At 53.1% G+C, this 25,679-nt stretch overlaps 1 protein-coding gene across 1 annotated transcript; it reads right to left on the bottom strand.

The window, feature by feature from the left end:
- Positions 1–342: 342 nt before the first annotated feature.
- OTOP1 (otopetrin 1) lies at positions 343–24,781 on the bottom strand. Its single transcript, XM_087817060.1, has 7 exons — positions 24,683–24,781; positions 24,307–24,607; positions 14,703–14,839; positions 13,694–13,752; positions 7,769–7,899; positions 3,983–4,914; positions 343–534 (listed from the first exon to the last, which is right to left on the bottom strand). The coding sequence occupies exons 1-7, from the start codon at positions 24,779–24,781 to the stop codon at positions 364–366; spliced, it is 1,830 nt and encodes a 609-aa protein (XP_087673186.1). The 3' UTR covers positions 343–363.
- Positions 24,782–25,679: the final 898 nt, after the last annotated feature.

Here is a 25,679-nt window from a genome sequence, read left to right on the forward strand (position 1 = left end):
AATGCAGTGACGCGATAGACTGCAAACAGGAAATGATTTCTGTGAAAAACAAACTGGACAGGGGTTTTTTCCAACCTGGGATCACAGTCTTCAAAACCAGAGGACGTCATTTAGAAGGAGCTAAATAACTTGGGTTTGATCAGGATGAACTAATAGGACAGATTTCAGGCACGTCCGTCGTTGATTTTGACCCAACTTGTTTACATGCATCCGGGGTGACGGGCCACCCCATGGTGACAAAACAGCCGCTGCAGACAAAAGGCGGACCTCGAGTGGGAAGGCGGTGTTTGCCAGCCCGCCTTTCCCGGGGGCCCAGGGCGTGCTCCTGTTCCTTCACCACTCGGCCTTTCATGTGGCCGCAGACTACATCCTACAATAGACCTCAAAGAGGGAGGCGGCTGCGTGCATCCGGTAGAAAATGGAAAAGGGCATGGCCAGGTTCACCACAATGATCCAGGGCTCGAAGCCAAAGACGATTTCCTCCAGTCCGTTGTCATACTCAGGGCGGCAGCCAAAGGCGGGCGGGATCCAAAGCTGTAAGAGAAGGGAGACCGTCCACGCCACTGCCTCGGGGGCCCAACAAATCCCAGCGGCCCACCTGTCCAGGGAGACTGAGTCCACCTGTCACAGCGACAAGTAGCCTCTGTGCCAGAAGCTGCACAGTCCCCAAAGGGCCTTTCTTTCCCCAGGCTCCAGGCCTTTGCTCCTGCCTCTTTCTCTATCGGGGACGACCTGGCTTTCCTCTGCTAAATCCTACCTTCCTGAGTCCTGAGACACCACCCTTCCAAACCCTCCTTGATCCAACCAGTCTGGGCAGGAACGCCCTCTGTGTTCCCAGGGCCCCCACGTTTACCTACAGCAGAGGTCGCCTGTTGACCCACCTTTATGTGCCAACATTGGTACTTGGACATCCCGGCCACACAGGTCTGGGCTGTGAGTTCTGTGGTCTCCTGTCTGTCTTGTCCTTGGCTTAAAGGCAGCCCGGACCCTGCCTGCATCCCCCTGGCCAGGGGGAGGAGCACGTGCTTTGGAGACAGACCTGAGTTCATGCTGCTTATAGAGTGTAACTTCCTCAAGCCTCGGTTTCCTCATCTGTAAGATGGGGATGCTAACACCCATCTCCAAGGGCTCAGAGGAGAATAAAATGGCAACTGATTTGCAAAACCTAAAGCAATAACCTATTTCTTTTGTTGCTCACGGGACCTACACACTGGTCCCTCCTTCTCAGTCGCCCTGTCCCTGTTCCATCTCCCCTTACATTGTCAGGCTCCCAGGCCCATTTCTCTTCCAGGCTGCACACCTCCACAGCTCTGTCCACTCCATGTGGTGGCAGGCAGCCTCTCGGATGACCCATGACCCTGCCTCCTGGAGTTACATCCTCATGGAGCCTGTCCCCTTCAGTTGGGCTGAACCTAGTGACTCGCTTCCAACAAACAGCACACGACTAAGTGATGGGATGTCACTTCTGGCATTAGGTTACAAAGGACCCTGGGGCCCATCTTGCTTGTCCCCTTGTCAAGAGAGGAAGCAGCCCCTGCACTGTGAGCTGCCCCGTGGACAGACCACGTGGCCAAGACCTGAGGGAGGTCTCAGGTCCGCAGCCAGCGAGGAAGGAGATCCTGCCAATAGCTCATAAATGGCCTAGGAAACAGATCCCTTCCCCACCCAACAGTCAAGTCTTGAGCTGACAATAGCCAGTGAGAGGCCCTGAGCAGAGGCACCAGCTAGGATTGGGTTCCTGACCCGGAGAAACCATGAAATAATAAATGTGCATGGTTTCAAGTTGCTAAGTGTAGGGGTCATTTCTTAGGCAGCAATAGCTAACTGATACCTGTGGTTTTCATTAACATCTCCATCCAGAACTCCCCCTGCTTCACATCTCCATCCCATTGTGTTATCTGGGTTCTGTGACATGGAGGGTCCTACTGCCCCCCCCCCGGCTGGCTCCTCCCTGGCTCTTTGGCAGGCTAGGGTCCTCCTCCTTCACTCAGCCTCTTCATGTTAGCTGGTTCGGGGGCTCATTCCTGGGTCCTCCTCCCTGCACACAAACCCCAGTGTCAAGTTTATACCCTCACCAGGTTATATAATATACAACATGTCCAGCTGTAAATACCAGCCACCAGCCCACAACTTCCCAGTGTAAACCACCAGCCTGGTCCACCCTCGAGAATCCCAGGCTCGTGTGTCCCTTGGCTACCTGGGTGCCTACATTCATCTCAAACTCAACGTGCCTGCCCCACTGCCCCCTTCTCACAGCAACATCTTCCTCCCAGTTGCTCAGTCACAACTCCAGGCATCACCTCTTTTTCCCTTTGACTCTCATGACCATCCACCTGCCACCCAATCCTGACGACTGTGCCTGACAACTGTGCCTCCAAAGTGACATCCTAGGTCACGCTTTTCTTTCCACCGCCACCTGTCCAGGCGACCACCCTCCCCTCTCGCCTGGATTACTGCAGTGGCCACCTGACTGCTCGCTCTCCTTGCTTCCACACTTGCCCTAGAGTCTATTTGCCACTCAGCTGCCAAATTAGATTTTTATGCAAATAAGATCATGTCTTCTCGATTCTTCACAGCATGCTTAAAATAAAATCTGCCCCCTAGGAGGGATCATAAACCCTCTGTTTATGAGGCCTGTGTGGGGCCGAGGGCTGCTTTTCGCCCTTTCCACCAAGCCCTGCCATCCTTCCATGTTCTCTAGGGCAAATCCCACCACACTCAAGGCTCCGTATTCCTCTCTCTTCCCTCCACCCCTGGTCCAAGTTCTCATCGTTCCCTCCCTGAGCAGCTGCAGGGGCATCTGTTCCAGGCTCCTGCCTTCGGTCCTACCCCCCCATCCTGCCCGCACGCTGCTGCTAAGGGGATCATTCCAAAACGCAGAATGAAGGCCCTCAGCATAAGGACCAGAACAGCCAGGCTTATGCAGCTCTGCTCAGGCTGACCCACTGACTGGACCCTCCATCCACTTCTCACCCTGCTGCTCTGCTTAACGCGTACAGAATTCACGCTAAACTACTTGATGCTCCTCAAGTGGGCCATAGTTTCTCTTGCCTCTGTGTCTTTGCACATCCCGTGCCCTCTGCCCAAAGGGCTTTTCCTTGCCTCGACTATCTGGTAACCTTCCAACCATTCCTTGAGGCTGAGGCAGACAATATTGAGTGACTGGCCGGGAAGCAAACCATCCACTTCCCCAGCCTCCCTGGCAGCCAGGAGTGGCCCCATGAAAGACATCACCTGGCACCAGTTACTTCCTCCTTCCCCCTGTCTCGAAACCAGACACGATGCCTGGTGCTGCTGCAGCCACCTTATGACCATGAGGCAATGAGCACCACACCAAGCACGGTCGAGGGGAAAGGGGAACAGTGCCCGGATCCTGGATGATAGGGTTTGGCTGCCAGGCCAACCCTGGGAAGCCAACCTCCAGAATTCTTGTCTTTAAGACTGAGGACACTTCTAGTCAAGCTTCCTATAAATTGCAGCCAGAATCACTCCTAATTAAGGCCAGGCCTCAGCTCAAGCACCCCCTCCTCACTGAAGCCCCTCCCTGCACCCTTCTTGCCACACTCACTGTATTACATTTTTCCCTTGTTTCCCTCTCCCACCGGACTTGCAGACTATAGACCTGCACTCCAGCCTCACTTTTTAACCTTACACTAAATTATTTTGATTACAAGCTGCCTCCATTCCTTATCAGGAAAGGACACAAGAAATGGATTGATTTTTTAAAAATAAATAACTTGCCTGGCCCACATGGCTCAGTGGTTGAGCAACAACCCATGAACCTGGAGGTCACAGTTCAATTCCCGGTCAGGGCACATGCCCAGGTTGCGGGCTCGATCCCCAGTCAGGGGCGTGCAGGAGGCAGCCGATCAATGACTCTCTCTCATCGTTGATGTTTCCATCTCTCTCTCTCCCTCTCCCTTCCTCTCTCTGAAATCAATAAAAATAAACAAACAAACAAATAAATAAGAAACTTGATTACCGAAATATTGCAGAGGAACAGAAAGGCCGTAATGTTTCTCAGGACACTCCGCTTGGCGTTTCCCTGCAAGAACCGGGAGCGGCAGGCGGGGCCCGGGGCCCCATCCCAGCTCGGCCCCGCTTCCCCTCGGCCACTGCCTTCTCTCAGACACATGTCTCCGTTGACCACAGGTGGCATCTGGCTGCCCGGGGGAGCCGTGTCCCCGGCCTCGGCTCCACTCTTGAGGCAGGGAGGCGCGGGGGACGGGCCAGCACCATTGCAGACCGAGACCACGCGCAGGGTCCTGATGTCCCCGGCCAGCGCCCCCGGCTCCCGGTGGGCAGACTCGATGATGAACAGGTTCTGGATGTACTTCTCCGCGATGACCAGGACGGAGTAGGGCAGGTTGTACCAGGTGTACGGGGGCCGGGCCTGGGCGCAGAGGATGGCCAGGATGGAGCCCCAGGACAGCAGCCAGGAGCCCGAGGCCGTGCCCACCAGGAGGTCCACGTCCAGTTTGCGGGCCGGGTTTTTGGACTCGTCGAGCGGCTGCTCGTGATCGAGCCTGTAGATGCGGGTGCCCGCCAGCCCCGCGGCGCCCATGAGCGCGAGCAGGGCCGTGGCGTACAGGTAGAACATGGTGAGCGCCGACTCGCTCCGGGTCCTGGAGCGGCCGATCTGGACCAGGTACACCCCCACCACCCCGATGGTGGCGGCCAGCGCGCCCAGGCCCAGGGCCGAGCCCGCCGCCACCCCCTGGAAGCGGAGCCGCATCCTCGGGCGCTGCGGGCCGTCCACCTTGCGCCCGATGTTCTTCCACAGGACGTAGAGCATCGTGGACGCCAGGATCTGGTACTCGATGTTGAAGGGGTACAGGTAATAGATCCCTTGGGAGATGGCGGAGCAGAGGGTCGGGGGGCTGCAGTTACACGGGGGCGTGTGGTCATCCAGCTCTGGGAAGACAGGCGGGCACAAGGACATTTTCAGTGGGGGTTCGGGTTGGGGCTTCCCAATGGATTGGAAGCTTCATTTCATGGCTTGTTTTCATGTTGAATGTCACGGCTAAACTGACCACCACGAACATCCCCGAAAGAGAATGGATTACATGAATCCGGTTTTATCCATACACTGGAATAATATATTAGAAAGCCATTATAAATGTAGAAATTTACTTATCAACATACAAAAATGTTCACAAGAGTTTGTTGAGCCAAAAAAGCAGCTGGCCAAAGAGGCCAGAGCGTGACTCTGTTTTTGTAAATTATAGACCTACAGATGACAGGCAGACATAGAAACTGCTGAAAGACATAAACAAAACTGTTAACAATGGTTATTCCTGGGAGGAAAATGGCAGCTGATTCTTCTTTTCTATTTTTTCAGTAAAGGAAACTTTTTATATGTCCCTTCCCTCCAGCTTTACTGAGATAAAATTAACACGAACATTGTGCGAGTTTTTGGTGCGCGACATATTATTTTCTTACAGATTTTGCTTCCCTGCATTTTCTAAACTCTCAATGTGAACACGATTTACATAGGTAATTTAAAAGTTATTATTAAAAAATAACTTTGTGAGGGAAAAGGCCCTTCTCATTAGCAAAGGTCTTCCTCTTGAGAATTCCCGATGCTAGCAGGTGGGACCGGCACCCTGGCACCCAGATGGCAGAAGGGCACGTTTGCGCCACCTTCCGGAAGGCACTTGGTCACGGTACAAAGAAACATTTCATAGCCGGGAGTGAAAATGCTATGAATAAATAATGAAATACGTGACAAAAGCCTTCCAGACGATGTCAATATGGCCTTTGGCCTAGAATTCCAATCCATTCTAAGGGATAAATCCAACATATAGTTAAAGCTGTAGGTAAAAGTGTGTGTGTGCGAGAGAGAGAGAGAGAGAGAAATACCTCAATGTGTAACAATTTATAAATTAAATGGGATAGGAGGCAGCCATTAAAAATTATAGCTAAGTTGTGTTTCAGTGGTACACAAAAATTCTATATCCAGTATTTCAATGCCTATCACAACCCAGTGTTCAGTTGTAAAATCAATTTAGAAAGCAACAACCGATTTTTTAACAGACTAGAATTGCAATGGAATAAAATAAGATAAAATGAATGGAATTAAATACATTAGAAATGTGAGAGTTCTCTGATATATTGATTATTCATAGTATCTGTGTACACACATGTAAGTGTGTGTATATTTGGGTTGTAATGTAAAGTCTGTTTCTTATGGCAGGCTGCAGTCAAAATAAAGATAAAATACATGCAGTGTGATCTTAGCTATCCATAAAGAGCACACTACAAGGAAATAACAAAGTGGTAACTGCATTTCACTGAATTTCTGTGTAGATACGATTGTGGATGTATTTCTATGCACTTTGTCACTGTTTTGATTTATGATGTGCATGTATTATTTACCAGGTCAGGTGGAGGAGCTCTGAGTAGCATTCATCACCCTCACTTTTGCGGAAGGCGCTTCCCACCACTTGTAACCCAATGCAGTGCCATGCGAGATGGGAAGGAATCAGGGGAAAGGTTCAATTAACAGAATGTTAGAGCTGATGGAGTCCTTTCTAAAAAATTAATCAAGTTCCCTCTTTCACAGAGGTTTCTGGGGCTGGAATGCTAGGATTCAAATCCTGGCTTCATCATTTATTTGCTGTGCGATCTTGGACCAGTTACTTAACTTCTCTGTGGTGCAATGGCTTCGTTCCTACAGTGAGGTCCACACCGCCTGCCTCAGAGTGTTGGAAGTGAATTATAGGAGCCACATCCAGTGCCTGGAACAGTGCCAGGCACTCAGCAAACGCTTAGCAGAGCTTTGTTTCTATCGTCCTTGTCATTGCTATTACTGTCATTGACACCAACGAGGAGATGAGGCCCGAAGAGAGAAGGGCCTGCCCAAGAGTGGGCTGCTGGTTGGGGGTGGTGCAGAAATCCAGAGTGTGCCCCGAATTCACCATCCCCACCCCCCTGGTGAGGAAGCAGGTTTACAGTTGCTCTCTGTGGGTCGTACAGTTAGTATAGATATTAGTACAGTGAAGCTGGAAGGGCTCTTTGAACATACATGGTTCACGTCCCCTCACTTTGCAAATGAGAAAAGGGAGGTTCAGAGAGGTTGCATGGCTTCCCAAGGTCACACAGCTAGTACGTGGCAGGAACAAGACCCAAACCCGAGACATCAGTCCCGGTACATTGAACCTTCCTCTAGCCCACGTTCCTCCCTACCCCAGTGTTCTGCTGTCGCAGCCACAGCTCATAAACACTAAAGGACTTTGGAAGAAAACAGAGATTAGTGCTACAGGCTCTCACATCGGAATAAGGGGGAGTAAAGACGGGCCAAAATTATAAGCAAAGTAGAGCTCAATGCAAACTTCAAATGAACTAAAATCGATGAACCAAGACCTACCATTAGACGTCTATGGATTTTTAAAAGCTATACTTTTAGTAGAAAGAATGAAGCCTTAATTAAATACCGTCAGAAGCAACTGCCAATCTTCCCTAGTTGTAAACAAAGACATTCATTTCCATCCTGCCCTCGACCATGTCAGTGGCGATCCTGATGATAACCCTTGGCTCTGACAAGCCCCTGAGTCACTGAAGAAACCTTCCATTAGGCTCAGTGCACCCTACTTATGGAACCAGGAGGAGAGGCTCGGGAGGTTTGAAAAGATTTTCAACAACAGAGGATCGTCCGGCCAGGGCTGAGTCGGGCGGGCCCTGCAGTTCTCTGGAACCTGCGCCTTGTCTCTGGACATCTGGCCCCTGCAGCCTTCCCGACAGTCCACACTGCAGCTCTCGCACTCACCTATCGTGATGTTCCCGAAGCCCAGGGTGAGGAGCCGCTCCTTGTGCTCGTTCAGTTGGTGCTTCGACTCATTCAGGACACTGTTGGCCCACAGAAGCAGGTTGGTGAACACCGAGTGGATCACCCCAAACCTGGAAAACACAAGGACTCTGCTCTCGAGCAGCCCTGGGGAGCGCCAAGCCCCATGGGGTGAGATGGAGACGTGGAACACGCGCGCATGTGTGCACACAGGCCTCCTTCTCAGACGTGATCCTGGTTTCACCTGGCAGCTCAGGCTCTGGGTGGGTCCTCTGGCTGGCTGGGGGGGGCACTTCCACGGGAACTACCAAAACCACAGTCTTGGCATTCCGCCTTAATCTGGAACCTGCCAGAACTCAACTCATTGTCTACGGGACAAAAAAGAAACTGGGTCTTGGAGTCAGGGCCACAGGGATGAAAGTTTGTTAAAAGCAGGCAACTAACCCTACCCTATCCCAAGCCCTTTCTTCTAGAAGGGAAAAGGCCGATGAGGGAATGCTGAAAGGGCTACACTGGAAATCCGGAGTTGGGTATGCCCTTGCCGTTGGTTGGCCAACCCAACAATCATCCACCCACTCTGCCTCGCCACTAACTTCTAAACACACTGAATCAAGCCAGAGACTTGCTGTCCAGCCTCCCTTGCAGCTACGCATAGCCACTGGGATGTGAGGTGCTGAAAAGCTTTGGCTTTCTTAGTGAATGAGATAAGAACAAGAAAGGCAGACTTACTGTCACTCTTCCCTCTTTTCCAGCCTTGAATATACACATGAAGGCTGGAGTGTTGGCAGCCTTATTGTGACCATGAAGCAACCAGCATGGGATGAAACCCTAAACCACTGAGGATGGCAGGGTGGGAACATTAAAAAGTCTATTCTGTGACAATGTCGTTGAGCTTCTGGAGTCTCTGATAGGTTCAGAAGTGAGGTCACGCATAGAGTAAGTACTGGTGTGGGGACTTGAAGAATTAGTAAGCAGCAGGGCGGTTCTAGTCTTACCCAGAGTCCTGCCCTTTTGTCTCTTCTCCATGTGGCCTTTATGGAAGGAGAAAAGGGAGGAAGTGGAAGGTAGATGCTGGGCTCTGGGGAACAGAGGGGAGGCGTGTAGGGAATATGGCCCCCGTGGGGCACTGCCTGTTTCAAAACCTCCGAAGTCTCCCCCTGCCTGCCGGTTTGAGCTGTATTCACATCGGCAGCTTTCAGGGCAGTTAACAACGGGCCTTGCATGTAGCAGGTGCAGCAAACACTGGCGATTTGAGGGGCTCTCCTTGAAACTGGCCTGTAACTGATGGTCCCGCAGTTGGAGAGCAGAGGCCTAAGGGAAGCACGCCCCCTCCCTGTCCAACCACAAACAGCTTGTCCATGATCAGCCTGCAGGAAAACAGTGTAAATGGGTCCTCGACCCTGACCTTGCCCTCCCTTCTGAGTTTTAACACCAGCCAACCCCTCTGGGGCTCCCACAGCGACTGCAGGCAGAACCTTGCTTCCTTTGGCAGCTACATAGCGCGCAGGAGCCACCGGGGAAGGAAACAGCCTCCCAGGAGCGTCTGAGTCAGGTGTTTGCCCACCTGCTGGCCCCTCGCTTGCCCGGTTGCTCTGGATTGTGGCCAGCCTCCCCGAGAGAGCCTGGGAAGCATTGTATAGACTCTCAGAGCCTTTCACAGACGCGCACAATGCCGTTTGCCTCGGCCTGGCTGGCTTTTCTTTTACTTATAATGCACACAGCTCCCCTTTCGTCTCCTCTTTCCTGGTCCAAATGGCAGTTGTCCAAGCCCAGACCCACTGAGCCCGCGGAGGTGATGAGGGTGCTGCCCGTGGCCACAGGCTGTCCTGCCGGGGGGACAGTCTCCTGTTGGTTTGATCTGGAAATTGTCCGGCATGTCCTCGCACCAGCTGCCTTGCTCATGCTTGGATCCCATAGCCCCAGGCCACAAGAAAGAGACACTTCCAGGAGCATTTTCTGATCTCAAATTCTGTTTGAGCTCTGCTTTCAAATTACTTTTCCGCTAAGCCTCACCCTCGGGAAAAGAAAAGTTCTCAAACGGGGAAGAGGAACTCTTGGATCAGGAGAAAGCCCCAAATGTGCTGAAAGCTTGGGGTGGTGGGTCCTGTCTCAAAGAGCAGAAGCAGCAGGAAGTCCAGGGGTGGCAAGTTCCTGAGCCTTCAAGCCTCAGGGCCTGGCTGGAAATGTTCATGGAGAAAGCAGGTCTGGGATACATCAGGGAGTGGTGGGGACTGGAGCAAACTGAGGGGACAGCCCCCACACAGAGGGGACAACCCCGACTCAGCTCCAGCTCTTTGTTGCCGTGCACATCTGGGATTGCCAGATCTTCCAGTTTTTCTATGAAAATCTAAATCTAAAACCTAAAGTAACTAAAAAATGTTTTACACTTGGTCCTCCAAGCAAACAGGATACACCAAGCGGCATGCGGGTCTGGTTCAAACCACTCACTGGCCAGTTTAGAAACGAGGCCCAGAGACAGGGAGAGATTGTATCCAGTCACTCAACAAGCAAGGCCAAGCAGGGCTAAGTCCCTGCCCCTCAGAGTTCCCTCGGATGAAAGGTCAATGCCTGGGCCCATGGCCTAGAGCTGCGCTGTCCAAAAACAGATAATGTAAGACACACGTATGCTTTTACATTTTCTTGTAGCCATATTTTTTTCATTGTCAAAAGGAACAAGTGAAAATAATTTTAATACTATTTTGTTAAACCCAATATAACTAAAATACTATGACATCAACATGTCATCGATACCCAAAAAAATCTTACTGAGATATTTTACATTTTGCTTGTCATTCTAGTCTCCGAAATCTGGTGTGTGTTTTATACACAGCACATCTCAGTTTGAAGGAGCCACAACTCAAGTGCTCAGTAGCCACATGGGGGTGGCGGGTGGCAGCTGGTGGCTGGCGGGTGGCGGCTGCTGTATTGGACAGCGCAAGTCTAGGAAGCAAATACAAAGAGCCCTTTCTGTTTGGAGGGGAATAAACCCAAATGTCCTGAGGCTGAGATTGAATAAGTGACTAAAGCAAAGAGAAAGGCCTCACCCAGCAAACCCAGCTGCCACTGAGGTCACTGCAATGCCAGGGAAATGGCATCAACATTTGGGTCCTGCCCAGAGAGACGCAGGCCAGCTGCCTGGCCTTGGACTTTTGTTTTGCTTTTCTGAGCCTCAGTTTCCTCATCTGCTAAATGGGATCGTGATCAAGCCTGTTGTCTGTAACCGACCGGACTACTGTGAGAGAGGACCTCATAGGTAACACACGTAAAATAGAGCGCTTGGAGAATGGGCAGGTTCATTCTCTCCAGCCAGGAGCGCCTAGGGGCACGCACGCTACTCAACACACATTTATCTAAAACATCTCACCCTTTCTCCCAACAATTCTACTTCCAGGAATTTAACCCAAGCAAAGAATCAGAGACATTCAGAAATATTTCTTACTGAAGATGTTCATCCCAGTACTGTTTATAACAACAACCAAAACGTACAGAAAGATTAATTGTCCGACAGTAGGTGTGATGGACTGTGTCCCCTCAAAATTCCTATGTTGAAACCTTAACTCTAATGTGACTATAGTTAGAGATGAGGCCTCTAAGGAAGTGATTAAGGTTAAATGAGGTCATAAGGGTGAGGCCCTAATTCAATAGAACTGGTGTCCTTATAAGAAGAGAAAGAGACACCAGTGATCCCCCTCTCCCTCCCTCCCTCTCTCTCTCTCTGTCTCTCTCTCTCCCTGCCCAGAGGAAAGGCCATGTGAGGACACAGCAAGAAGGTGGCCCTCGGCAAGCCAAGAAGAGAAGCCTCACCAGAAACCACCCCTGTTGGCACCTTGACCTTGGATGTGCAGCCTCCAGAGCTGTGAGGTGATAAGCTTCTGCTGTTGGAGCCCGGTCTGTGATTTTCTGTTATGACGGCCCAAGCTGACTAGCACAGCAGGATACTGGTTAGAGGAACCACGGCAATGGCATACGATGCAATCAATAAAGATCATGGGGTAGAAAAAGACTGATGGGGGGGAGAGGTTAATAGCCAACTGAAAAGAAAAAGGAAAGCAAGAGGAGCAGGACCACAGCTGTGACAAGAGAAAGGAACAAAATGCATCTATTCGTGGAAAAAAGGCTGGAAAGAAACTGACCACAATGTTCACAGTAGTAACCTCTGGGGAGTGGCTGCCTTAGTCAGCTGCTCTCACAAAGCAGCAGGCACTTATTTCTTACAGGTCTAGAGGCTCGGAGTCCAAGGCCAAGGTGCCAGCGGGGAGGGTCCTTGTGAGGGCTCTATTCCTCGCTTGCAGACAGCCGCCTTCTCCCTGTGTCCTCACAAGGCCTCTCTGGCTGCACAGAGAGAGAGAGTGAGCTCCGGTGCCTCTTCCTCTTCTTATAAGGGCACTAATTCCATCGCGGGGGCCCTGCTCTCATGACCTCATCTCACCCTAATTCCCTCCGAAAGGCTCCACCTCCAAATACCATCGCACTGGGGTTTAGGCTTCAACATACACATTCGGGGGACATACATTCAGTCCATAACAGTGGCATTGTGATGATTTTAAATTCTACTTTATAAAAAAAAAAAAAAAGTGCAATTTTAAAAGAATAACTGCAGAGTAGGTGAAGCAAAACCCACATCCGGAGAATAAAAACTCCAAGTGTCCTCCAGCTGCGAGCTGAGCCCTGCCTGCCCATGGAAGGAAGGGGGTGACTCACTGGTCCTCCTCGATCCCCAGCGTAAGAGGCGTGACAACAGGGATGAATCCCAGGTCCCCTGCTGCCCTGGGGGAATCCCCTCACCTGCAGGAACCTGCTGCCTCACCACATGGCACAGACCGTGCAGTTACCATGGTCACCCTCACAGAGCCTCACAGCGATTAAACGTGAGGATGGCTGTGGAAGTTTCTGCCCTGCTCAGAGAGACGATTCAAGGCGTCTTCACTGGGTCCTTGGGGCCTGGACCTCATTGGTCCCTGCTTTGTCCATGCGGCCCCATTTGGCCATTCCCCTCCCCTGCAGGCAGAATTGGTGCCCACTTCTGGCCTCTCCCCTGCCATTCCCTCCCTTCTTGCATTAAGACTGGGGTCAGAGATCACTGCCAAGGCCACCGCTTGGGGCTGCACAGGGAGTAACGCAGGCTGCCAGCCAGTGCACTGCCCTGGGGACTGGACGACACTCACGTCCAGGATGTCTCTGCCATTGTCACTGCACATCCCCAACAGGGCTGGCTGCAGGCCCTGCACACAGTAGGAGCTCAACAAATGCCTAACAGCTTGTGAAGGCTGGTATTTTTTTTTTTTTGCATAATGAGGTTGGTTAGTCTATTAACATAAATCAGTCTCTTTAGAGTCGGTACTGGGGAGTTTTCTGTTCCTCACTGGCAGATGGGATCTCTCCAGAAAGCAAATGCTGAGCCCTTGATTACCTGTGTGTGGCACATAAGGCTGTCCTACATGGTAACAATACCTTGCTTCATCTGCCTCACGATCCTGTGGACTCTCTCCCTTGACCCTCACAATCCCGGGGGGGGGGGGAGGTAATAACAGACCCAACACCTACTGAGTCCTTACTTGTGTGTGCCGGCCCAGGCTCTACGTCAATTACCTCATTCAGTCCCGAGAGGCTGCCTAAGCTATTCTGTCCATTTTACAGATGAGGAAGACTGAGGGTCATGAAGGGGAAATATCTAAGAAGGTGGAGTGGAAATTCAAACCCACATCATTGTACTTGCAGAGCTGTTCCCAGGAAGGGACTGAAGGTCAGAGGGCCTCCTCTCCAGCCACGAGGGAAGGCTTTGCTTGTCAGGATGGAGGGGAGTGTTGGTCTCAGATTCGCAATCCAAGCAAGATGGCACTGGCAAGTTCTGTTTTGTATAAAGGAACCCCAAGTTCAACATGTCAAGCACTGGCCCACGGTGTTTACCTTTCCAGGGTTTTGAATGACTGGATGATGTCCTTTGCATGGCCCCAAAGAAAATACACCTAGACGGAAATAAAGAAGAGAAGAGTGCGTCAGCGGGAAACGGTCGCTATGTGTGCACACTTCAGAAGCTGTAAAACTCGGGTAGCCACACCTGGGGTTTCTGCTCAGGATGGAAGGAAGCCACACTAGCGGCCCCTCTAAGCTCCTTTTCCAGCATGAGATTTTTCTGATTCTGAGCTACATATTTAAATTGTATACATCAAATCCTTACTTCTGAGCCACACCCAGCTGACCAACGCCAAGAAAGGGCCTCTCACACATTTCTAAAAGATTTGAATTGACAAGTAGACAAACAAAATAGAAGTGTTCCAACGACCCGGAGGTGTGACTGTGAGGGCCCGGGTTTCTCTTGGGGGTGATGGGAGTGTTCTAAAGCAGGCTGTGGCATTGGCTGCACACACTACACCCTAAAATGTACCCTTTCGATGGGTGACTTGTATGGCATGTGAATCATACCTCAATAAAACTGCTCTGGCCCAGCCAGCGTGGCTCAGTGGTTGAGCGTCTGACACCCATGACCCAGGAGATCAGGGTTCGATTCCCGGTCAGGGCACATGCCGGGTTTGGGGCCGATCCCCAGCAGGGGGCCTGCAGGAGGCAGCCGATCAATGACTCTCTCTCATCATTGATGTTTCTATCTCTCTCTCCTTCTCTCTTCCTCTCTCTGAAATCAATCAAAACAAATTTAAAAAAAACAAAACTGTTCTGTTAAAATTGCCCCCAGCCTTTTCTGGCAGAGACTGGCTTGGCAAAATTTCCCGACTCCTGGTCAGTACCAGTTCTGCCCCATAGGATGCCTGCAAAGATGGCCGAGGGACACGGTCCCATTTCACACGGAGGCAGCTTAGGGACGGAGCGTCAGAGGTGGACTCGAGGCCCCCTCATGCTGCACGAGCCCCACCTCATTCACCCTGGATACAGAGACGACCTGAATAAACAGTGGGGTTACCTGCACCAGCGTGTGGACTGCGTGTGTGACAGGGAACACGCCCTCGGTGGCTGATAGACATTCAGAGAATCCAATGAAGTACCCAACTTTGAGGCACCCCAGGATGATGGTGATGACAGCAAACAGGGTGATACTACCTAAATTTGGGGGGAGAGACCACATATAAGTATTACTATTCATGGATATCATTTGGAAATAAATTATATTAAACCCTCACATATGTGGTCACGTGATTTTTGACAGGGTGACAAGACCAGTCAATGGAGAAAGGACAGTCATTTCAACAAAGGATGGTGAGAAAGAATGAAGCTGGACCCTTACCTTTCACTGTCCGCAGAAATTAACTCAAAATGAGCCAAAGACTTAGACGCGAAACCTAAAGCTATAGTACTCTTAGGAGAAAGCACAGGGGGAAACCTTTACGATGTTGGACTTGGCAAGGATTTATTGACTGTGACCCCAAAAGCCAGGGAACAAAAGTAAAAATAGATGAATTGGGCAACATCAAAACAACGAAGAAGAAAAACTCGTACATCAGAGGACACCGTCAAATACTGATAAAGCACATCTGCCCAGTGAGTATCCAAGAATCGACAAAGAACTGCACTCTAACAGCAACAGAAAATACAATCCAACTGAAAAAAAAAATGAGCAAAGGACTCCAAGAGACATTTCGCCAAAGAAAACAAATGAAAGGATCTCAGAGCTTTGCTCAGTAGGAAACTGCCCAACCAGGGTGGCTGGGGGGCTGGGGGGGTAATACTGGTGGCAAGATGTGGAGAAATTGGGACCCTTGTGCACTTCGATGTGAATGTCAAGTGGCGCAGGCACTGTGGAAAACAGTATGGCAGTTTCTCAAAAAAATAAAAAGCATTTCTGGGTGCCAGCAATTCCACCCTCTGGGCATATACCCAAAAGCACTGAAAGCAAGGACACAAAGGGAAACTTCTACACTCATGTCCATGGAGCATTCCCCGCGGTAGCCAAAAGGCAGAAGCTCGCCCAGTGCCCACCAGCAGACGGCTGGATGAACAAAACGCAGTCTGTCCTCACGGTCGGCCATCCTTAGGGTGGAAGGGCACTGACACGTGCAGCCACAGGGACGAACCTCGAGGACAGGACACTATGCCAAGTGGAACAGGACAGATCTGTATGATTCCACTTCCATGAGCAGTTAGATTCATAAAGGGGGGATCAAGGAGGGCGTGGGGAGCTGCTGTTTAATGGGTACGGGGTCTGCAAGGTGACAGAGTTCTGGAGATTAATAGCACAATGTGAATGGACTTAACGGTCTCAACCGTGCACTTAAAAATGATCAGGTTGGTACATTTTGTCACGTGTATTTTACCACAATTAAAAATAACATATACACAATAAATTCTACCATTGGCCTGATAAGCTGAAACTAGAAGGCAGCACTGTGCTGTTTGTATCACTGCACCCACCCCCTGCACATCCCAGGGCCTGACAAATGACAGTCAACAGACTGGCGGGTCCAACAGCAGGCCTCTAGAAGCTTCTCCCCCACGAGGATCCATCCAAGAGCGTCACTGTTCTGCTCAGAAATCTCAGTTCTCTAACCTAAAAGCCTGTTCTCTAAAGAATAAAGGTGAGCCCTGGCCAGTGTGGCTCAGTTGGTTGGGCGTCATCCTGCGCACCGCGAGGTTGCCGGTTCGATTCCCGGTCAGGGCACACGCCCAGCTTGCAGCAGGCAGCCAGTCAATGTTTCTCTCTCTCTCCCTTTCCCTTCCTCTCTCTCTAAAATCAATAAAAACATATTTTAAAAAAAGAATAAAGGCAAGGGGCATACAGGCATACAGGAACTCACGGTACTGTCTTCACAACTCTTCCGTAAGTCTAAACCTTTGCTAAAATAGAAAGTTTGCTTTTTAATGACAGGTTAGGTCTCTATGGTGGTGACATGGAGAGGGAGGGTCTACGCTGCATGAGGTGAAGAGGGAAATTTTCTCTGATGGTTTTTGGTTTTGGGCCAAAAAATAAAAACAAACAAAAAATACGCATGTAAGAAAAAGACTGATAAAGAATGTACAAAATACATCAATTAGAAACTTGTAACAAATGAAGAAATCAGCAAGAAAAACACAGTGATCACGGGACCTCGATGGACATCAAAGCTCCTAATCCCTCTCGCGGGCCGACTGTGACCGCCATTCGCACGTCTCTCCCACGGGTGGGGGAGACGGGCCCGTGTGTGACGTGCCTCGCGGCGTGAGCGCGGGGGGCCTAGCAGGGAGCTATAGCATTACAGCCCAGCCCAAGGAGCTCCGCGAGCAGTAATGCAACCGCCTGGCTCCCTGCCTGTGCCCAAAGCGCTATAGAAACCACTCGAAGTCACATTTTCTTAAATCCTGGAAAACCCCCAGTGAAATCAGAAACTTTGTAAGAGTGGAGATTCAATCGCAGTGCTTTGAAATCTCAAGACAAATACATGGTTCGTTCTGATTACAAAGAGATGGAGCAAGAGGAGGTGAGGCAGGTGGCTGGGGTGGCAGGGTCACAGGCTGCAGCTATGGGGCCCTGGGCACCAGTCCAGTGAGTTCAGACAGATCACTTCCATGCTCCCAGCCTCAGTTTTCCCATCTATGAGATGAGATTGGTCCACAGCAGTGGCTCTCAAAATGGATCATGCATCAGAATCACCCAGAGGGCTTGTTAAAACACAGACAGCTGGGCCCTGGCTGGTGTGGCTCAGTTGGTTGAGCATCATGATCCCATGCACCCAAGGGTCACCAGTTCAATTCCTGGTCAGGAACATGCCCAGTGAAACGGGGTTGTAGGCTCGATCCCCAGTAGGGGGCGTGCAAGAGGCAGCCAATAGATGTTGCTCTCTCTCATTGATGTTTCTCTCTCTCTCCCTCTCCCTTCCTCTCTCTAAAATCAATAAAAAATATTTTTTTAAAAAACACAGAGAGCTGGGCTCCACCCTAGAGTTTCTGATTAACTAGATTTGGGGTGGAGCCCCAAATTTGCATCTCTAACAAGCTGCCAGGTGGAGCTGATACTATTGGCCTGGGACCCCACCTTGAGAACCACTGATCTAGAACATCCCTATCACTGACATTTCAAGATTTGTGGTAAATACATCAGGTGCCTTCTCAGTCTTGAAGTCCTTTCTTCCTTCATCTATCCATCATCCATGGATCCGTTCACCCGTATATTTACACAACAAATATTGTGCATGAGGCATTTGCCAGGGGCTCAAAGGTAAAGCAACAAGATTGCAGGGGAAACAAACACGCACAGGTAGGATATTGCACAAATTGGGGTGTGCACCAAGTGTAGAGGGAAGCACTGACCACAGACTTCTCATCTGCAGCCTGGGAAACCAGGGCCCGGCGGAGGAGGAACTGGAGCTGGAGTCCAGGCAAGGAAAGGACTGCAGCTCGCGAGCCCTGTTCCCAGCCAAGGTGCCGCCCACTTGTCAGGGCAAAAGACAGGACGATACCTGAAGATATGCAAAATATAATTCATTCAACAACTATTTGTCAAACACCAACGCTGGTCCAAACACTGTCTCGGGCACTGGAGATATAAAAAAGTCAATAAAAGAAAGTATCTGCCCTCAGCGAGCTTAACATTCAGGTGGGGAAGGTGGAAAATAAACAAATAAATGAAGAGAGAAGATGTGCTGGGACATTTACGTGCCTGAGTTCAGAGAAGCAGAGCGGGAAGAAGGCTGAGGGTGATGACCGGCGGTCAGAAATGGGCTCTCTGAGGATCAGAGATGAGCTGCATCCCCATGACTTGCCTGACGCAGGGCTTTAGCCAAACAAGCAGGCCTCGCAGTTAGGGGAGCACAGAGGAGTGGGCAATAGTGGGCAACAGACTTGGCAAAGGTTGGAGAGGTGGGCGGATGCATGCCACAGGGAAGGAGGGAGAGACGGGGAGGGAGGGAGGCAATGGACGGATGGGTGGACAGATAGTGCAGTAGACAGACAAACAGATTAACAGGAACAAGAGACGAGGCATTAAACCCAAATGGATGGAGACAAACTGTGAAGTGTGATTTCCAGGCTCTGTAGAGACCTGTGGTACAGACTGAAGCCGGAGTGGGACTGGGGGGAAGCGGGGAGGTAGAGCCTTTCAAAGGTCTCGTGGCAAAGAGATGGGTACCGGGAGACGGGGGACCAGAGGAGCAGAGAGAGGGAGGGAGGCGATTTCTAAGGGTCTATCTCCTTGGAAGAGATCGGAAGTGGGGGGACCCTGGAGCAGGACGCCAAGTGCCTTCCATGCCCTGCTGGGGGGCTGCGCTCTTAGCCATCAGGTCAGCTGCCCCCCACTGGCTGTGTCATCCTAGCCCTCTCCTGCACCCCCACCCCCACCCAGTCCCTGCAGGGCCAGGCCTGTGCACCCGCCACCCAGCCCGGCCAGTGCCTGGCACAGAAAGGGAGCTCAGTCCTGGCAGGTGAACAAAACCAGACCTAAGGTCCTGCTCAGTCACCACAAAAGTCGTCTCCATGCCGCAGGCTTGGCTCCCTCCTCTGCTGCTCCCTGCACGTTCCCAAAGTCATGCTGCTCCATGGAGAAGCCAGAAGCCAGATGGACGTAAGGGACTGTGCCTTCTCCGTCGCCCGCTAATATCATACCATCCACCCAGGAGCAAGGAGCTCTTTCCTCTCCTCTCTCTCTGTTCGAATGCTGCCAACAAGGGGGCTCAGGCCTCCTTCTGAAGCCCGGGCAGCTTCCTGGTCTGCTAAGTGGGGGGACGGCACCCACCTCAGGAATTGCCGTGACATTGGAAACATTACGCTAGTCACGAAGAGGACGTCATATGATTCCACCTACAGGAAATGTCCAGACGAGGCCACTCTAGGGACCAAAAGTAGACCCCCGGTTGCCTGGGACTAGGGGAGCACAGAGGTATAGGGGGATGATGGCTGAAGGTAAGGGGTTCATGTTCTTTAAAACTACTTTGTGGGATTTTAAAAATATTTTTTAATTGATTTCTTTAGAGAGAGGAAGGGAGAGGGTTAGAGAGATAGAAACATTGATGAGAGAGACACAGCATCCATCAGCTGCCTCCTGCACATCCCCTACCAGGGATCGAGCCGGCAACCTGGGCCTGTGCCCGGACCAGAGTCGAACCAGTGACCTCCTGGTGCACAAGCTCAGGCTCAACCACCTGAGCCACGCCGGCCCGGCAGGGGTTCCTTTCTGAGATGATAAACATGCTCTAAACTGACCGTGGCGACGGCTGCACACACCTGTGAATATAGTAAAAGCCACGGGGTTGTGCGCTCTCAGTGGGTGAATCGTGGACTATGGTGACTATGTCTCAGTGAAGCTGTTTCATAAATAGAGAACCGAGAACTGCTGGGACACACGGATACAGGGCCTGCTAGCCTGGGACACACCCAGGACGGACAGGGAAGCAAGGAGGGGCTGGGAGGGCTGGGTCTGCCGGGAAGGGGAGCGAGGCTATCACAGAAGATGAGCGTGCACTGGGGGGGGGGGGGGGGGGGGGCAGACGAGGTGGAGCCCAGGCCAGTGGCCATGAACTTGCTCCATCTGCCTGGACATAAGCAGAGGGGTTTCTCGTCAGTCCTGGCTGCACTGCCAGACCTCGGGCTCCCCGAGCACAGGGACCATGCATCTCTGTACCCCGCAGCCTTTGTGCCCTGCAGCTGTGGTCCTGCCCCTCACCCCACCCCATCTCTGCCACCACGCCCCATGGCGTCTCACCCTCCTCACACATCTCTTTCAGCAACCTTCCCCTTCTCGCACACGGACACAGTCTGCTTCCAAAACCCACCACTGCGTGGCCAACCTGTATATCCACAGCTCCTACAGCCCCCCCCCCCCCCCCCGCTGATCTATAAGCAGCAAACTCTGCCCCCTCACTTCTAGTCCCTTACGGGGCAACGAGCAGAGTGCCCTGGGCAGCCCATTCCCACCCAGGATGGCCCACTGGACAGAGGTGCAATGGGTCGTGTACCCTGTTTTAAGAAAAAAGCTCTATGTAAAAAGCTGATCTTGTAAAAGCAGTAACTCTGAGGGGGGTTATTCAGACACACACACACACACACACACACACACACACACACACGACAAAGAGCTGGGCCAATGCTTCCGAGGCACCAGCCTTCCAGACGCGCCCGATACACGTGGCTGTTGTTCTTACTGTCCTCGGTCCATCATTTTGTGTTAATAACACTTCTCTGGGCTTGAGAGAGGACAGAAACAAGACAAAAAAAGCTACCTTTCCCACTGCCATCTTTTAAGAGAGTAGAAACAGGTCCTGGTCGCTAATGAGATGAAACAGCTATTTGCTAGATTTCACGTCACTGCACACACTGGGCTGCAGGACCCGTCCAGGCTGCTGTCATTTCTTCCCAAAGAAGCCAGACTCTTAGCAAACAGAGGAGCTGGATTAATAATCCATCATTTCTACCAGATTTTAAAGAACAGGCCAATATTTTTTGTTTCAAAGGAAGTGAGGAAAGAGTGAAGACGGCAAATATAAAAGTCATTTAAATCAAGTTATTAACGCTGTGAACGTTGAGGTATGAGGAAACAGTCCTTTCTCTTGTCTTAACCAGCCTGAGAACTTAAACTTTTGAACTTCCCAGTGTTGTGCTAATACCTAGATATCCACCAGTCCGTTGCGTATCAATGTCAGGACAGACATTGGACCCTCAGGTAGCTCCCATACAGGACTCAGGATGGAAGCAGATCTCCCGCCACAAGCTTCCAAACCACCTGGCATCCATCAGCCAGACCCCTGGCATCTGTCTGACAACCGTGCTGGACCAAGTCAGGGGCTAATGATGCAGGACTGGTTATTCTCAAGTACATAACTTTTACTCTAAGAACTCTGGACTTTTCTTCCTGCTTTGGAACACCTCTGGGTTTTTGCCTACCTGTGTTCTATGTCTGCAAACTCTAAGACCCTTGAATAAACTTTTTGTGCTCGCCCAGCTGGGAATGGCTCAGGGGTTGAGCATCGACCTAGGATCCAGGAGATCCCGGCTCAATTCCCAGTCAGGGCACATGCCCGGGTTGTAGGCTCGATCCCCAGTCAGGGGCGTGCAGGAGGCAGCCGATCAATGACTCTCTCATCACTGATGTTTCTCTCTCTCTCTCTCTCCCTCTCACTTCTTCTCTCTGAAATAAAGATATATATTTTTTAAAAAGCACAAAAAACTTTTTTTTTGTGCTCAGTCAACAGAAGTCCTCACTTTCTCACACCCAGCAGGTGGCACAGAATATTTCTTGCTCCAAGAAAAGCCTCACAACGGAGCCCCGACAACTTTTTCTAGAAAACCTCAGCGCCCGGAATCCCACAGGTTGGCTCCTTCTCAGGGCCGCAGACTTCTGAGCCGGCCACGGAAGCCAGGGCAGGGTGAGTCAAACCCGTCTTTCCAGCTAGGATTCCAGGGAAACCTCAGCCCCTGCTAGGGCTGAGGGCAAGTCCCCTGGCTGGCACCAGGACCTCCCGACATTCCTTTGGGATAATTGGCCTCTTGATTCTTTGAGGAGCCACAGCTCATTTAGAGGGATGGACGGTGCTTTGCCATCTGTGTTCCCTAGACACCTCCCAGCCCCTCCCTGAGAGGCGGTGGGGGTTCTTCTTTTACTGATGAGGAAACCGGGACTCAGAAAGGTGATGGTGATGGAGCCCAGACACCAAGCCACGCCTTCCGTGGCCAGCGCCATCTCCATTACGCACACGCTTCATTTGAAGGGTTATATGTTACTACGGGGCAACGTGCTAAGTGTCTAAACAGCCGCTGTTTAGTGAGCACCTACTATGTGCACGCTCTCTCTATTGCCTCATTTATTCTGTCACCGCTTGGTATCTAACAGACATCTCAGACTGTAACATGTCCACAAGAGAAACCCTGACTCTCCATCCTCACTTCTGCTCCAAACCCCTCTGGTCCTCCCAATCTTCAGAAATGGCTACACCATTCGTTCAACCCACCTACTCAGGCCCCATGCCGAGAGCCTTCCAGGAAGGAGGGAGAGAGCGAGGAAAAACAGGGGGGAGAGGGAGAGAGGTTGGGGAGGGGGGAGGGAGAAAGGAAGGAATGGACCAGGAGGGCGGAGGAAGGGAAAAAGAAAGGACAGGCGGAGGGAGGAGGGAGGAAGTGAGGGAGGGACAGAGAAAGGACCCTTCCACTACTACGGGAAGCACAGGGTCAAAAGCCTGCGTTTCTAACACTTTTTAGCCTGTGTAAGTCAATAGCCTCAAAATAACATTTATTCATTTCCGTTTGTTTGTCTGATAGGGCACCGGATCACTGCCATTCACAGGGAGTCACCAAGCCATGCATCTCCCTAAAACAGCCGTCTTCAGAACATGAATTTGGGCCACCCTGGAGTTGTGTCCAGTTTTTCCAAAGTCAAGATGAACTAGACACAGTCCCTGAGCCTAAGAAATCTAAAATCTCATCCGGATGACAGGGCTCCTATCCGAGGAGTCATAGCACAAGGCAGAAACTGACAAGGGCCCAAAGGGCTCCACACAGAGCCGGGATGGGCCCTGGAGTGAGCAGGTGGGTGAAGGTGGCACTGGGGCCGGCACTCGAAGGGAAGGGGGGCCGGAAGAAGAATGGATGTGAGCTGGGCACCCGCCCTGCACCCAGCAGGCATTGGTCCTGCTAAGCGTGATTCCCGCGCTACACATGTGGAAATTAGGGGGTGGGCAGATTAAGACACCTGCTCAAGGTCACTCAAGGAGAGAGAAAGGCAGGCCCACTCTAAGCGAGATTTAAACTCAGGTTTAAACAGGAACATCCAAGTGGATGTGTGATGTGTCTATACCTGGCCTCTCCCAGGAAGGTTCCTAGACAGGGACCTTCTCCACAGACGCCCCACGCCCCCCCCCCCCCCCCCCCCCCCCCCCCCCCCCCCGCCTTTGACCTGCACCATGTCTATCTCCCTTTCAAGGGTGAAAGCTCCTTGGGGGGGGCAGTTCCTATCTTGACAAGGCTTCAATCAGTATGTTGTGAGTACCTAGCAAGCGCCTCTATCCCCCACCGCCCCAAACCGTTACCTGCTCGTTCATTATTTCACTGGCCTCACCTGCATTTTCTTAGCACCTGCTCTAGGCCAGGCCCCGAGGTGGCTCTAGGGCTGAGGGATGAGCTTCTGGCAGAGCCAGGGGTGGAGGACTGTGGTCGGAACCTCCAAGGTGGGGGTAGTTGGGAAAAATATCCCTGGGAAGAATCGGGGAGACGCTGGAGGGAGGGCCCGAGCCCTGTCTTGGAAAGCGGGCAGGTGAGAGGCATTCCAGGGGAGGGCACAGAGTGTGCGAAGTCATGGGACATGAATGCGGTGCCGGGAACCAAGGGCCTTTGAGGCCGGAGCCCAGAACGAGGGGACCTGGGCCTGCGGGGCCTTGAGCTCGGGTGGGGTGTGGGGTCCATCCCGGGGCCGCGGGAGGGTTGCGGGGCTGAGCGGAGGGGAGCGGTCGCAGGTTTGTGTCATCGCAGCCCTGACGCGGAGGTAAGGAGAGAGCCTGGGCGCAGACGGAGGGGGTCTGCGACCGAGGAGAGGAAGGCAGGGCAGGAGCGGGGAGCCGGAAAGACGGACGGAAGACAGACGGCGGGAGGAGGGCCGAGCGCGGCGGGGGACTCACCGCGGAGCCAGCGCGCGCCGGCCTGCGCGTCCTTGGGCCGGGGGAGGCGGCGGCGCGCGCGGCGGCCCACGTACCACAGCGCCCAGAGCAGCTGCAGGAGCATCAGCGCCGTCAGCGCGCACAGCAGCGCGCCCTTGCCCACGCCCGACGCGTGCACGGCCCAGGCCAGCAGCAGCAGCAGCCCCGCCACGAACACGTTCAGCCCGTACTGGCTGCTCAGCGCCTCCGCCAGCTTCTGCGGGACGCCGGCGCGGGGGGCGCCGCGCGGAGGGGCCGGGGGCGCGGGGGGCGCCGGGGGTGCCTGGGGTGCCGGGGGAGCCGGGGGAGCCGGGGGAGCCGGGGGAGCCGGGGGAGCCGGGGACCCCTCGGCCAGGACCTGGGGCTGCAGGCGGGCCGCGGGCGCCGACGACGTGCTATCGGGGCCGCCCCGTGCCCCCCGGGGAGAGGCAGGCGCGCCCTGGCCCTCAGGCATCATTGGGTGACCCCCCCGGAGTCTAGTCCCGGGGCGTCTGCGGTCCCGCCCCCACCTGCGGCCCCTGGCCGAGCCCTCGCCCCGACGCCCCTTCCGGTCAACCTCCTCCCGGGCTCGCCCTCGCGCGCCCCCTGCACCCAGTCGGGGTGCTCGCCGGGTCCACTTTTCGTGGCCCCCGACCCTGCTGACCGGGCTGACCCCGGCTGACCCCGGCTGACCCCGGCTGACCCCGGCCCCCTGGCGCTCCCGATGCGCACCGCCCGCTTCCCCTCACCCGCGATGCCCGGGCAGCCCTCCCGCCCCCTCCGCGACCCACGCGAGCCTCCCCCGCCCCCGCCGCCCCGCCGCAGCCAGTCCTGCCCCGACGCCCCCGACGGCCGAGCGTCCTGCAGCTCCGGTCCCAGGGCGCCCGCCCGGGAGCCCCCGAAACCCAGGCGAGGGACAGGCGCCTCCCGCCGGCTCGGGGTGGGGGTGGGGGTGGGGGTGGGGGTGGGGACGGGTGGGGACGGGTGGGGAGGGGGGGTCGTCGGGAGCGCGCCCCGGGAGTGGGCGCTGGGGGCGTGGCTCTGCCCCGCGCGTCCCGGGGCTTCGGGGGCCCAGGTGAGCCTGGGGGTGTCCGCGCGCGTGGTCCCGCCCGGCGGTCTGTCCGTGCCCGTCCCGCTTCTTTCCGCGGTGCGTTTCCTCTTGGTCTCTCGGGGCTGGTGGCCGTCCCTAGATCTATGGCTAGCGGAGGGCGTGTCTTCCTGCGCCTACGTGCGTCCGTCCGTCCGCTGTACCTACCTGTGTGGCTGCTGGGAGACGCCCTGATGCCCAAATGTGGATGACACCCGAGCTACTTCCCAAGAAAAGAGATCCTCTCTCCCCCCTACAAGGGGTGAGGGGCTGCTTCTGGACCGAGAGG

The sequence above is a fragment of the Miniopterus natalensis genome, chromosome 1 (genome assembly GCF_054644295.1).
Source record: "Miniopterus natalensis isolate mMinNat1 chromosome 1, mMinNat1.hap1, whole genome shotgun sequence".
NCBI lineage: Eukaryota > Metazoa > Chordata > Mammalia > Chiroptera > Miniopteridae > Miniopterus > Miniopterus natalensis.

Excerpts from the sequence above, each read along its gene's own strand:
- OTOP1 (XM_087817060.1), bottom strand. The coding sequence starts at position 24,781 with ATGATGCCTGAGGGCCAGGGCGCGCCTGCCTCTCCCCGGGGGGCACGG. Across the intron at positions 13,753-14,702 it reads CAGTCCACACGCTGGTGCAG|GTGTATTTTCTTTGGGGCCA; the intron begins GTAACCCCACTG and ends ATTTCCGTCTAG. Across the intron at positions 7,900-13,693 it reads TCATTCAAAACCCTGGAAAG|GTTTGGGGTGATCCACTCGG; the intron begins GTAAACACCGTG and ends TGTGTTTTCCAG.